Source organism: Labrus bergylta, chromosome 9 (genome assembly GCF_963930695.1).
Source record: "Labrus bergylta chromosome 9, fLabBer1.1, whole genome shotgun sequence".
NCBI classification, from domain to species: Eukaryota; Metazoa; Chordata; class Actinopteri; order Labriformes; family Labridae; genus Labrus; species Labrus bergylta.
Genome location: NC_089203.1, coordinates 17,906,807 through 17,922,065, shown reverse-complemented (window position 1 = coordinate 17,922,065; position 15,259 = coordinate 17,906,807). Strand labels below are relative to the sequence as shown.

General features: G+C 39.8%; 1 protein-coding gene across 1 annotated transcript in view; it reads left to right on the top strand.

Annotated features, from left to right (window-relative positions):
• Positions 1-464: 464 nt before the first annotated feature.
• Positions 465-15,259, top strand: part of mrpl11 (mitochondrial ribosomal protein L11) — a 42,156-nt gene continuing 27,361 nt past the window's right edge. Inside the window, exons 1-2 of the mRNA XM_020635830.3 lie at positions 465-603; positions 13,459-13,637. Of these exons, the coding sequence (XP_020491486.1) occupies positions 13,515-13,637 (123 nt within the window). The 5' untranslated portion in view covers positions 465-603; positions 13,459-13,514. The remainder of the gene's footprint in view (positions 604-13,458; positions 13,638-15,259) is intronic.

Genomic DNA, 15,259 nt, shown 5'->3' with positions numbered 1-15,259 from the left:
GGTATTTAATAACCTCAGAAACAGAGCTGAAGCTGGTTCACGGGCATATATGTCGGACTAACCCTTTAAATTTCAGTGTCAAAACAGATTCTTAAACTGATAATTAACATGTTAAAAACATCACAAGGTCCATGAGCTTCCCTCTCATAACTTCATTAGAACATGGAGATCCTAGACTGTATTGGCTGATAAATTGCTCTATTGGCCACAAATGACTTTTAAAAGACACAACAAAGGTTAAAAACTGTCATTTGATGTGTGTTTTCTAAGGTTTTTAAACCCACTGAAAATTGTACCTAATCTTTAAAATCATAAAATACGAAGCAACAATTAAAGTAATGTAACTGAATAAAGAGCTACATGTTAGTGCATCTAATGACTCTGAGAGATTAAATGTGTGAATGTCACACTCCATGCCAAAACGTCCTTGAGCCAGACCTCGGCTCACATTGTCTCCCCGGGTCCTGCAGCTGCTCCTCCACACCAGCAGGTGGCAGCACTGTGGAAAACGACAACAAACGACGCGCGTAATGTTCAGTAATCCAAGATGTCTGCGCCCTGAAGGATGCTGCTGACGGCGTGAAGGTATCGGACAGCGTATAGGTATGTTAACACCGGCGTTTGTGTTGTGTCTTTAGCGCTAAACACTGTCCTCTTTGGTCTGTTAGAAAGGTTGTGAATTGTTTGTTGTGATATTGCAGGGATCGTGTGTGTGCGTGTGTGTGTGTGTGTGTGTGTGTGTGTGTAGCTGTACTGTTCAGTGTAACTGGACAGAAAGAGCAGCTGCTGTGTGTCCAATCATTTATGAACTGTGCGTCTTTTACAGTGTGCCCTTGTTTTAAAGTATTGGTAATACACTGTTTCACTCTTGTAATTGTGCATTTTTTAGATTGTAACAATACCAGATAATCTTGTAACTCAGTAACACTTTAAATATCATGATAAATTACCTGAAATGAAATGCCATTGTTCACATGTTGCATTGGTTCCGTAAATTGTTGAAATGAAAAATTAAAATCCCAGCAAAGCCTTTCTTTATATTATATTATAAAACAATACTCTGTAATTGCACCTGCGTGGTTAGAATCAGATTTGTTTTTTACCTTTTTATCATCTAGTACTTAAGGATCATTAACTTTCTGTGTTGCTTTATGGGTCACCATATGTTCAGAGGTAGGATCTTTTTTTTTTTGCCAAAAGAAAACAGCCTATTTGCTACCATTACAGTAAACCTGAGGTAATTTGCTGCTTTGCATTTGAGGTGTGATTAAAGTGTTTGCTCGATAAACAGCAGGTGGATTCCTTCCCCCACTGTCTCATATTCAACTGTTTGACTCCACTGAGCTGATCTGTGTAGCCTCACTTACATCGAGGTGGCCGTGTCCCATTCAGAGTCATTTTTTTCACACCAGACGTGTCATAGCAGGAAAAGCACAAGTGGAACTAAAGGCGTTGGTGTTGGCTTCGATTCAGCAATTATTATATTTAGGGCTGCATAATAAATCACTATTTTATCACTGGTGCAATACGGAGCTTTTTGCGAGAAACACGTGGCAAAAGTCTGACTTTAAAGCAGTAAAGAAGGAAAATCTATCTCTGCATTCTCACTCGTGTGTAAATTACACGCTCTCACGCCATTATCATGAAGTCAGATTCAACTCAAGCTAACTATCAGCTACACTCAGAGGGATTGTTGCAAATTTAGTGGTTAAAAAACAAGATTGATTCATTTTTGATTCACAAGTAACGTTACAAACTGCTCCACCTAAAGCTAATACAGATTCTTTGATATTAGTCATACCATAAACAGCTGTTACCTATGTTTATGTCTCGTTCCCTCAACAGGCCAGATCGGGGGCATCATGTTTCCAGGTTATATGTCAGTTCATTTACGTCCATCCATCCTTCTGTCAGTCTATCGGTATATCAGGAAGTTCCATTCATGTAAGCTCTCAGGAACAACAAGAGACAATGCACTCAGAACAATCACCTAAAAGTTCATTTGGACTCGAGAATGAACTGATGAGATTTGTGTGGTTGAGAATCGAAGGTTAAGGTCACTGTTGACTTAAACATGGTGCTAATAAAATAAACCGAACACATTTAGTTCAAAGTCTGTTTGATATTTGAGAAGGGAAGACTCATAAATGACATTGAGTTGTTAAAATCCCAAAACCTTATTGCAAGCTGCTACTACGACTTTTGTTTAGTTTTGCTTTTGGCGGTCGATGTGGACTTTGTCAGTAAGTAGTGTTTTCTCATGAAAAATCCTGTCCTACCATCTGAGTAAAGCGTATCACCCACTGTGATTCTTTGTAAACAACAGACCTTGTGACAGCAATAACCCACATAAAAAACTTTCAGAGAACTTATCAATCTTGTAGCTGGTGGCCTCCTTAGCTTTGTTTGGTCATTAAGAGGCATTTATATTCATTTCAAGTCTTTTTCATAACCAGCTAAAAACTTCTTACAGGAGCTTTAATTTATCAAAGGGTCATAAAGACTAGGGCTGGGAATCTTTGGGTTTCTCAAGATTACATTAGATTTTGATTCTTGGGGTCACGATTTGATTGAGAATCTGTTTTCGATTCAAAACGTTTCTGGATTCATGATTCAAAGTCTATTTTCTGAATTAGTACATACTTCAGGATCTACTCCAGTCATCTGTGAGACTGCCGGAATTTCTTGCTGCTCCATTTGGCATTGTACTGAGTTCAAGAGCTAACCTTAGCACTTAGCAGGGAGTGACTGATTACCCCCCCCCCCCCCCCAAAAAAAAATAGATTTTTGGAAGTTATTAATCTTTTAAGACTTAGAAGATAAGAGTCTTCTTTTTACATAAATTGATTTTTTCCCCACCTCTAATAAAGACATTAAAAATGTATTTCACTGAACAAGACCACAAACCTGATCTGCTATATAAGATGATCTTTATCACTGGTTCCTTTTATTTTATTTCTTGGGACCCTCATCACAGAACAGTGTTACCATTATATTAGGGCCCCGCCCCCCTTGAAGGTCAAGTTAAAAAAAAATAAATTAATATAATAAATTTAATTTTTGGGCTTTTTTTGCCTTTATTGTAGAGATGGGATAGTGTATAGAGTCGGAAATCAAGTCATTTAGGATACCTTTCCGGAACAGGACAGCTGTCATTAAAAGTAACGCATGAACACCAAGATACCTTCAAGTGTTTGTGTCGGCGTCCGTCTGCCCCCCCCCCCCCCCCCCCCCAAAAGCTGTAAACCTGGGGGAAACACTGCAGACTACAGGTTTAGTATTTTGGTAATTTGGAGTATTTGGACAAAAAAGTGATTTTCAGTTGCATTTTTATTTTGCAGAACAGTCAGAAAAATATATATATTCCTTCTGTTGCCATGATTTTTTTCCCCATTTGGTTATTCATCTTGGAGTCTCTTAGATACTTTAGAGAACATCAAAGACAAACGCTGTCTGGCCCATAATGTTTAAAAAAGCTGAGTCATCACCTTACTGCACATCTCCTGCAAATTGAAAAACTAGCTTTATCCTGATTTGTTGTTGCTGCACTGATTCAGGTGGGACCTTCGCTAACTCGGGTACATGTCTCCAACCTAGCTGAACTGTTTTATATTAATCATACCTCCCTAATCCTCTGAATGTGAGGTCCAGCAGCAGCAGCTCAGACCCAGAGAGGGGGAGAGGAGGGGTATTGGAGGAGTCTTCAGAGTTCAGAGCGTTTACTGTCACATTCTGGCTGCAGTCACACTTGGCTTGCAGTTTCTGAGCTGTACTTCTGAAGGCTGGCTTTTATAATGTCAGCCTTGTGCATTCACATGTTGCCTAGAGATGACTGCAACGCTTCTGCTCCGTGTTTAATCTAAATCTGTGACTGCTTTGCCGTTTTCTTTTTCTCCCTCTCCTCGCTCGGCTTGTTTACGTGTTGCTGGTGAATATCAACAACACAAAATGATGATGAAGTATGATGAGCTTCTGAGCCATAAAAATGTTGTTTGTCTCCGTTGTATACATCCCAGGCTTTATAAATCATGGATGCAGACTTAAAACTGAACATACGGTTGTGAATAAGAAGACAAAAAGTGCAATAGAGCCAGTCATTTAGCTCAAGCCCGTTCCTTGACAAGTCAGTGTTTGTGCGCCGATACTAGAGACAACAGTTTTATAGCCACAACAACATAATAAATGCCGCCTGTCTCCAAATAAACCAGAAGATGATGTGGAATGAGTGCTGTTTTCCCTGTTTTATATTTTGTATTTCTAGGCTATCAATCTCTGCTGCTGATTCTTTTCGTTGTTGCCTTTCTAGATTTATTCCGAGCACAGGCGGTTTGATACACATTCTGTGTTTCCATCAAGCATGATGGGGAGAGGGGAATGTGATTCAGAGAAAGCAGTAAAGAAGACGGCCTCCCTGGGACTTTCATACAGACAAGCAGAGATTATATATGCAGGGAGATTTCAGTTGGAGTCATCACTATTCAAGGAAAAGTTCCTGGTTTGAGCCCAGGCTGCTGTGATGGGCATGTATGTGCTGCTTCAGTAGTCAACTTTTCACCCAACAGCATTAAAGCGGACAGCCGCTGTCCTCATTAACGGTCTTATTCTTACACGGTGACAGCTGAAAAATAGGATGACAAGTGAACTGATGTAATACAGTGCGTGGCAGGAAGTGTATGGACATAGCAACCGTAGCACCCCTATAGTATTTGATCACTGTTGAAAAATTCATTTTAAAAACCATGGGGATTATTATTTTTGCTAGAATCAGACCCAACTCTTCTTTGGAAGCTTCCAAGAATGTGGTTTTTGAACCCTGGTTCAGGGATTTGTTCCAAATATGCCACAGAAGCAATAAGACTGGGGTCGTCGATGTTTGGTGATAACGCCTGGGGCTCAGTTGATGATTCCATACGTGAGATTTTAGATGGGTAGAGAGTTCAGGGCTTCATGCAGCAAAACTGCATCAATTTAAGAAGTTTTTTTTTTCCTTTTTTTTTTTTACACAGCAGCATTTCTATTAGATGTTCCCCAAATAGTTCAAAGCACACAGATGCCAAAAAATATCACTATGAACTGTAGCATTTATTTTTCCTTTAACTTGGTACAGGAAGCTCTAACCCCCGAGCCACAAGCGCCCCATGTATAGAGGCTGTAGTCCTCCAAGCGGGGGCGGCCCAGGTTCAAATCCGACCTGTGACTCCTTTCCCACATGTCATTCCCTGCTCTCTTTCTCCCTGATTTCCGACTCTATCCACTGTCCTATCTCTCCAATAAAGGCACAAAATGCCCAAAAATACATGTTTTAAAAAAGAATTGGTAAAGGAAGCCAAAGAAAATATTGGAAAAAAAAGGCCCCATACCGAAAGTAGACGAGTATGTGCCAGTGTGGGAAATGAGCAGTAGCCCACATTGGCCACATATTAAAGTGTCTGTTGGACACACACAAAAAAACAATGATTCACTGATGAGTGGCTGGGAAATGGCTGATGATTACTTCTTTATTACAGTAAAATAATATACCCACTCTTATGTGGACAGAAGTGAGTATATGCTGTGTTATATTATGCACCACTAAAGTTTTCTTTATGTGATGGCTGACTGTAGATTTTATGATGAAATGTTCTGAATATTTTACCCAATAGTTCAGCTGAATATTTCCCCAACCTCATGTGTAAGATAAGAATATTTTGGCACAATTGTTGGCAGAAATTGGATACCTAGTCTTTAGTTTGTTGCAATCTGAACACTTGGTGGTAGAACCAATCTGTTCAATCTTGCACATTGCTCCTCACAGTTCAGCTGAGTGCTCAGTTTATGTTTTTGTCTATGTTAATGAAAAAAAAAACATGCTGACACTTGAACTTTTACCCTCCAGTTTAATGAATGTTTTCTCAAAAATTAAATCTCTGTCCCAATACCGGATATGAATTTAAAGAGCCTTTCTACCTTCATCCTAATATCATTTTCTGGGGTAATTACAAGCCGAAATTTGATATGAAGCCATTCTTGCTGCTTGTTGCTTATTTTACAGTTTAAAGCTAATAAGAACTGCCGTTTCGTTAGACTATTTAATGAAAATTTAATTTATTGCTCAAAGTGCGGAAATGATGAGTTGTTTATTTCTGCAATGCACAGATTAGCTGAGGCTGGCAGAGAAGAGACCTGCGGGTTCACTTGTCGGTTAAATCAGGTCATGCCAGTTCCTCTTTTTCTCTGTCCTGTGGGATCATTCAGACTCTTCTCCACTTCTTTTTATTTGACTGGCCTTTAGGACTTGGCATTCAGCAATCAATAGCTCCAGGGCCGGAGTTTGATGGGATGAATACTAATGTAGTGGAACAGCATCGGTATATGACTGGCCTGCTATAAGTTTATATCTGACATTATCTCTGAGTCTTATCCAGAGCATCCCGTTGGGCTCACCTAATGATCTCAGCGCAGTACATTTGTTCGGTTTGGTCTTTGCATTAGGCTCATCGATTACAGTTAATCTGCAGCTCCTGATTCATCATGTGCTGCCATCTAAACAAATACTGCTTACCAGAAGTCCCAGCTGAGCATGATGCTCCCTGTTGGCTGTTTATTCTGCTGTTAACACAGATTTGGTCATCTTATGTATTCAAGGACATCAATCATTTATTGTGCTTTTAATGGTATTCAAAACTTTCTGCAAAGACAGGCAGGAAAAAATGAAATAGCTATTATAATTTTAATATGCTTGTCCTGTTTTTCTATTAGCATCCAGGGTCTTAGCTTGTCTCGAGGGCCTTTCTCTGTTTATCTAAAATTTGTTCATTTTCAGTGTGGTGTGGTGTGGTGGTGCCAAAGGCCATCACACACGTGTCTGAAGTGTACTTCTACCTCATTGTGAGGTTATGTCTCAGCTTTATATGTTACATCAAATGTAAAGGTGAGTGCCACCACTAGGTGGACCGCCACACTAAGGGTTGGATTAAACCAAATGTCAGGGCTGGTTTTAGTATCGTTGGGAGATAAGGATGATTTGAGCCCCTTCCTTGTAATTTCAAAGAATACTAATCGTGGTTAGTGTTTTGTGCAGGGCTTTGACAGGTTTTATCTGTTAAAGGAGACGGAAACAGAACAAGGTTTTACTGTTAAGGCTGGCTGATGAGGCTGGAATAAGAAAACTTCAGTTCTTATCTGAAAATCAGAAAATTAGACTCTTGGAAAAGAAATGTGTATCAGGTAATGGATCACACTTTTTCAGTACAACCTGGGATAGGAACCTGCTTTTGTAAGTTTATTGTATCGACTAAATTCAACCTTATTAGGCCCGGGACAGTTTTAAATATGATGTTATCGTAACACAGACGGGACAGCAGGAAAGTAAGTTGATGGGGAAATGAGAAAGAAGTGCTGCACTGGGTCTAAATAGAGGTGGGAGAAAAGTCAGACAATCTCAGTCTTGGTTAGTCTGCTAACCATGTGTGTCTGTAGAAAAATGAGCTGTTTGCCTGAACGGGTAAAAGTTTTGACCTTGCTGTCCTGCTGCATTAAGTCAAGAGATCACCAAAGTCATCAGGATTCATCTTCTTGGCAACATATCCCTCCAAAATGTGATTGCCCCCATTCAACAGGATTCATTGAAAATGTCATGCTCTTTAGTAAAGGGATGTAAATCACAAGTTTAATCACAGTTCGATATTGATTCTTTGGACACAAATACAATATTTTCTAATAATACAAAGTCTGCCACCAAACGACTTGGAGATGATTTAACTCAGGGCGCTTCAAATCGAAATAAGATCAAATTAGAAGCCAATTTAACTCAATTAGAACAGAACAGGAATGTGACTAGGTTTAAACTGTGATATAATGCTCACCGGAGCAATACATTGACCAAGACTGATGTATTGTGACACCCATAGATAATTGTGCTTCAGCAGTTCTCCTGGGGTGGCCTCTTGGTGGGTCCTAAATGTACTGCAGGTGGACCACGAGAGGTCATTTAAAAAACAAAACAAAAAAAAACATATCTCTATGACCGATTCTACAGAAATAGTGTTCTGGTTTCCTTTTTGTAGTCCAAGTTGTATTTACCAATTACGTGTCAGCGGGCTTTGGTGTCTGCAGGGGAAACAGTTCTTGTGGCAAAAGCAGGAGGATCGCACATTCGCACTAGATATCAGCTCCCATCGACAGTATTCTGAAGATGATTTATTTATCTCTTTGAACAGATATCTGCATGTAAGTGCAGCTAACAGTGGATAAGACTATTAAGCTTGAGCGACATACTTGCTTGACACATTCTGTGAATACCTGAAATGCAGGTATGACCGATCATTCAACACACACACACACACTTAGTTGATTTCTTCTCCTCTTGACAACAGTCCTGACAAAACATGCATTTTGACATTCACAAATGTGTCTCATGGCATGATGCTGCTATTCCAGCAAAGTTAAGACCTGTTAATATCAAGTACATCACAAGAAAATGTGTTTGTTGTGAGGGCTCATACAGCTGCAGTGAGCCAGGGTGAAGCTGCTGTGAAACCTGTTATAGTTTCTAATGTTAAACTGAGACACCAGAGAAACAGATGTATGAGCGCTACTCCGGGGTATGTTGTGGACCAAGAAATGACAGCCTACGTGACTCGCAGAAATGGGAGTCTCGGCTGGAAGTTGTTTAACACCAACTGGCTACACAGGAATTACAGAGAAATTGGCATCCATTCCCGGAGGCACATATTGTTGTCAGGCAGTGATAGACAATGATTGCAAATGGGTTCAGAGATAGGGGGGAAAAAAACGAAATATTCAATTTCTGGATGTAGATGTATTATTCCTTATGCTGTTTTTTTTGTCCCACTTTTAGTTATACTTGATTAAATAAATCATTCATTCAATATAAATATTTTGGGAAATAATTGATCGTAGACTCAGGTGTTAATCACAGATATGTGATTTAAGCTTTGTGTGGGGTACAGAATACTTTTTAGATTTCAAACTGGATTGTGGCATTCCTTAAATTCTTGATTGGCAGCGGCAGAGGAAAGTCAGAGGATCACTATAGTAATACAGATTCATGCACAGGGCCCCATAACTGTCTGTAGAAAATATTACAGCAATTCATCCAAGAGTAGCTCATATATTTAAGTCTGGAGCAGAGCAACAGACCAACCATCTGACAATGTCATGATTCCATTGAGCCTTGCTGCTTATTTTTAATTCTGACACCACATGACCTGAAGTAAAAGGCACCCAGGTTGGTATTAAATCTGACAAGCACCAGCGTGTAATACTAAAGCGCCTCTCTCGTGGGCTAAGTTCCCTCCACTCCTACAAAGATGGTTTAAGATGGACGTAGGGAATAATTGTAGACAAACATAAAGCAAGCACATAAAGGTGCTCTGATAGAAATACAATGTGAGGCAGAGTTTACAGGTTAGCTCTCCACTCAAATGAGTCTTTTTCAGAGTGTTTCTCTGATAAGATAATAATCTCTGAGTCTGTATTTCATGCAACACCAGATCTGTGTTATTAGAAAATATTTGATTTCATTTTGTGCACTCATTCACTTGTAATTTATTGAGCAGAGATATGAAGATGAGGAGGCCGATAAAGTGTAACAATGGTGATTGAACCAGTCTTGGTTCTGTGTTGTTGCAGGTACAAAGCGTGATCCCGCTGAGAAATCTATTAGTATTCCGCTTTTACTTCATCAGACTGCATTAAAAAGTGATAAAAAGAGGAAGAAGATCAAGGTTTACCTCAGGCTGATACACTGTCAGTAACATTTACATAGTAGGTCTGGAACTTTGAATACAAACTGTGTTTTAAAGACCATTTCTACTATTTTTATAGAAAGTCATTCCATAGATAATCCATATTTGCGTACGTGTTACCTTCACATGTATATAAAAACACATTTAGTGGTTCCAGATTGGCTCGCCCCCTGAATGAAGACTTAAGAGAGCCTTATAGCCGACACGACAATCAGCAACGGTGCAATTAAACGCACATTTTTAATAGCAAACTGATTAATTTCTTTAATCAAAGTCAGCTGTATCCTTGAAATTAAGTCACTTTTAATTAGCTAGTAAACAACACTGAAGCTGCTGTTTCTGTGCTGTGAATATTTCTGTCACTTTTTAATGAAAGGGTGGAATAAAAAAATGTAATGAGTTTTTCACATGGGGAGTGTGATTTCAGATTATCTTGTAGACCTGCACCCTTATAATGACAGGTGGGATTTTTCTCCTGCTTCTCTCCTGTGTGCTCACTTTTATTGACATGTTTACTTCTGTCAAAGATACCGTGTTTCCATCCCAAGTAGTTTCTCTGACAGGCAACAGGAGGAAGGCTTAAAAAATACCCCGATTTATTTGACAGACAGGCCAAGAAAAGGTTAGATTTTTAGAGTTGGGATTTTGGTTGAGATGAAAACTCTGGGACTTGATGCCAAATATACTGGGTCTAGTACGGGCCTGTCACCGATATGTTTATGTTTTTACTTGTTCTGATATTAAAAAAAAACAATTTTTAAGAACTTATAATGCTGAAAATAATGCTTGGGAGGACTTTCAAAAGCTTTCACCTTTTTAGTTTTTCACTGAGCTTGTACCATTTCCAAAGTTCTTAAAACTCAACACTGTCTGCAGCTCATTAATAGAAGAGCGTCACAGCTGAGCAGGCGGATGTACGCAATAGAACTCTTTGAAAATGTATAATTGTGTAAACTATTATTAGGTCCTGACTGATAAGGGATTATTGGGACAGATATTGGGGAGAGAAAAAAATCTGATACCGATATATCAGCTGATATCTTTCTTATATCTACGCTTGATCTGTAGAGATAGATTTACACATGTATTGTATTGATCCCTTTCATGCAGTTATCAAACACTTGTGGCAAAGATATACAGTATCTACAGTCAGTGAGAAAATACTGAACTTATGTAGACTAGATGGTTCTTCAGCTGGAAAGTATCTACGCATGTACGTGCATCACCGCTTGACACTTTGGAGAGTCATAATGCTTGTTGTAATCCAGCACACTCTGCTGGTGAAAGAGAACAGCTTGTTTAATAAAATGAAACTCAAATGTAATGCTATTCGACTTGTGAATAAATCTAGTAATATCGGCATATGAACTGCCACTGGATATGCTAATATCGGCCGATTAATCAGTCAGGCTTTGATTCTTAATTAAAAAAAAATCTTCTTTGTTAAAATCTTTACAGCCATATTGGTGCAAACTGAATACATACAAAGAAAGGTCTGTTTTCATCCCAGCTCAAAAAATGATGATATGTCTACCTGCATGACTCAAACACCCTGACCCAAGCCAAACTCTGATCTTAATTTTATCCTATATAACCAATATGTCTCCGATATAGCTGTCAGGCTAATGAAGAGAGTAACTTTAAGGGAAAGGAAAACTTTAGCGCTCGAGAAAAGTGGTTCTATACATTTGAGTTATTTTCTCTGCTCACCTTACCATCCTTTAAGTGCCTGCTTTTTTTGGCATTCCGTTTATCAGAAACGTTTAGGGAAAGTGCTTTTACGCTGAAACTCCGAACTGCCTGAACAAATTGCTCTTTCTGTGTACTCCTCTTTATCAGAGACGCTGTTGTCAGTAATTTCCATATGAATGTAATATTCAGACTAAAAAGACACTCAGAATTGTGTCTGTTACTCTCAAATTACCGTGCCTTTGATTCGATTATGCACAGAGAAACATTAAGCCAGCTCTGGTTGAGGCTTATTGTGCAGCTTTGAACCGCGTTTCCTGCTGCTGCACAGTTCGGCCAGCTTTATTTCTTGAATCTAATGTAAACTCAGTTGTGTAGAACGTACTGTCAGAGCTGTACTGATTCTTTATGTAGGTCAATTCTTCTTCAGCGTTAACTGCTTGTCCTTGTGATGACTGATTTCATTTTGCGAGGGAACTGCGGTTTTATTATTCATACTCCAGCAGAGATTGAAGTTGCGGTGCATTAAAGCATGAAGTTGTCATTTCCCCACTCTCCGAACTGTTATTCCCTTTGCCCCAAATTGGAATTAAACTCCACATTTGATGCAGGCTGTAATTGTTTTTTTTCTCTCGCAGTCATAAAAAAAACAAGATTAGCCTGGTCTCTCTGGGCGTACAGTATGTCATTTTGCTAGTTGACTTTTTTGTAGCACTTCTCCCAACCTGAAACTGCTGTTTTAGTTCTTTTCCTGCAGCTTGCCAGTTAAGGATTCATGCGTCTCTCTGTCGCTGTTTGATAACAGAAGTGAGCTTTTCTCACTTCACATTAATACGCACCGGGTTTCTGCATTTTCTACCTGGCTCCAAAATTGATCTGAAGTGCTACACAATTCTTCTACAATGAAGTAGCTGAACACATTAAGTGGGTAGCGTGAAATTGACCTCTGTGTGTGTGAGTTACATTGCAGAGAAGCTTATTGAGGGAATTCAAACCAAATGGATTTTGTTTGGGACTCTCTGTGCAGCATGCGTATCACCTTAATGCTCTTACAAATATTGCCTCACGGTGGTTGCACTTTAACGGCTGCTGGATAATCAGCCACCCAGATAGAATCACAACTTTTCCTGGAAGCAGCTTCTTCTGGTTTGTTGCTCTGAAGCAGCAGGAGGTCCCATATATCTCTTTGGTATTGTGTCTTTTGTTGATCTAATTGGATACCCTCTGTTGCCTACAATGAATCATTGCTGGACCGCCTCTCTCCCCCACAGTGTGGATTTTTATCGAATGCAGGGTTCCCCTGAATCAAGACTCAACCTTAAAACTTGTATTTGTCCCTTGGCTCCAGTCATTGATCTTTTTGTGCTCCTTTTTTTGCCTCACAGCTGTGTCAGTATCACTTTTATTCCAGGCGAGGATTATAGGCCGGCTTTTATGTGTTTCTCCTCCCCGGAGAAAGGCCACAAGTTCAGGCCATTCTCCACACTCCACTTATTGACTCCTTAATTTTGCAAAAGCTTTCTAAGGTGTAGTGTAATGCCCATCCCTCTTTGCGTACAGATATGTAGGCGACACTTTGTTTTTATCCCTCCTTCGACCTTGACACTTAACCTCTACTGATGCAGAGGAAGCTTTGCTGCATCTCAGGGGAGTTCAGCTGTGACACATCTAGAACAGAGGTGAGACGGCGGAGGTGTTTTGGAATGCACTTCATGATTTTTTTCAGAGAGAACTTTTAAAAGCTGCCAGTTCCCAGGATCCTCAACATGACGAGTAGCTCACTCGGCTGCTGCTGATCCACACTGCAAACACCTCCAGGATAAGTGGCCCTCGCTGAGCCGATCGAAGGCAAAGATTTTTTTAATTACTCGCCGTTGTAGAATGGAACTGCGAGAGTTTTCACCTGAGGGTATCGGTATTGATTTGAGTGTATGATGTTTTAATGAGCCCGGCATGTAAGTGATTTGTTGCAGTTGTGTTTTTCTTGAAACACTAATTTGTTTTTCTCCTGTGTTTTCAGTGGATGGATTCTCAGTTGACTCGGAGGCAGATTTGAGGATTTCCACACAGAGCAGGATGTCAAAGATCTCGAAGGCAGCCAAGGCTGTGAAGAAATTGGATGCTGGCAATGTAATCCGAGCTATAGTGAGGTCAGGACAAGCGGCCCCTGGCCCCCCTCTAGGCCCCATCTTGGGACAGGTAAAAGTTCTTGTGATTCCTCTTCTTGTTCCATCTGTTCACTTGCAGTAATCAGATGTATTAACTTAATTGCTGGGGCAGGGCTTCAGCTGACCTTCTGCACACAGCTCTCATTAACCACCAGACAACCTGATACTTTCCCATTTTCTCTTTGCCAATCACATCATTGACTCTCTCTCCTCATTCACCTCTGTGTGCACCCCCACCTCCACCTCCGTCTCCCCTCATAGCTCTATTCATATGCATTCTTATTCTCCTCGCGCACAGCTCCATTGTGCAGGTGGATGCCAAACTCTGCCTCTGTCTGCAACTATTTTCTCACACTTTCTGCGCCACAAACACAGACACCTTCATCTCCTGCAGCTGTCCACATACATTAACCTCACTCTTTACAAACCACTTGATGAAATGGGATTGAACCTGTGAAGCTTTTGTCTTAAATTCTTGTTTACTTCTCTTCTGCTTCAATTGCTCCAGAGAGACAGCTGTGGTTGTTTTTCTGTGTTTATGGCTCGGGGATACACCCCTACTACTTTTTCACCTCGGACGCCAATACCAAGTAGAAAAGAGGTCGTATTGGCTGCTACAATAATGAAATAAGTCGGCAGTCCTTGAGCATTAAGCGACAAACAAAAAGGTGGTTTAGAGAAAAACACTGACTGAGGCTAAATTATTCTATGCTGTAAATAAAATCATCCCTCTGTAACCAAACAGCTCAAAGGTAATGCTCTGCTCATTTACCTCGACCTTGTTTCTCATCACACAGGTGTAATGTTTAAAATCCTTCTTGTTAAATTTATATTTCATTTGACACCATAAAGGCACAATCTGTTCATGCTTTAATGATCATTCTGCTATTTAAGTTTGATTGTCCTTTGTGAGGCAGCCATACAACTCGTTCTGTACATACAAATGAGGTCTAGTTAGTCTCTTTAATGGACAGTGCTCATCAACCTTGAATGTTGTTGCACGCCTGGAAACAAGATCAATTCTCCCAGTTAATCCATCTCCGTGGCTTAATGACGACACTCGCGGAGGGGAATGGAAAAAAAAAAAGGGGGGGAAACAGCCGAAAAGAGCAACACATGATTAATGCTTTCAAGAAAAAGTAAATGTTGGGACGTCAGAGAGGAGGTAAATGATGTGAAAATAACATTTCTCTTATCTGACATGGAGAGTAACAGAGTCATACTTTATTGTTCTGTTCAACATGATGTACTCTGCTGTCACCAGCTGCACAACATAAACTATAACACAAAATCAGTTCATCACTGGAAACCTGCTCTCCCTGCCAGCAATGGACTTAGATTTAGTGCTTCAAAATACTCAGCATGAAGTCTTTTTTAAACACTTTTCTCCTCTGTCTGTTTTTGTGTTGCACAGAAGTATTTTCCTATCATTTTAAACTCAAATACGGGGCCTGTAATTAAGAAATATTTTTTTCTATGATTTATTTATCAATTGTTTTTCTTCATTATTCCAATTCATCTTTCGGTCTAGAAAAGATCAGAGTGATTCTGCTAATCACATTTTCCAACCATGTAGCATAGCTTCTTCAAACTGCTTTGATTTTCCTGAATGTCAGCCATGAATCAAAAACTACTGAAACCAAATAAATACAC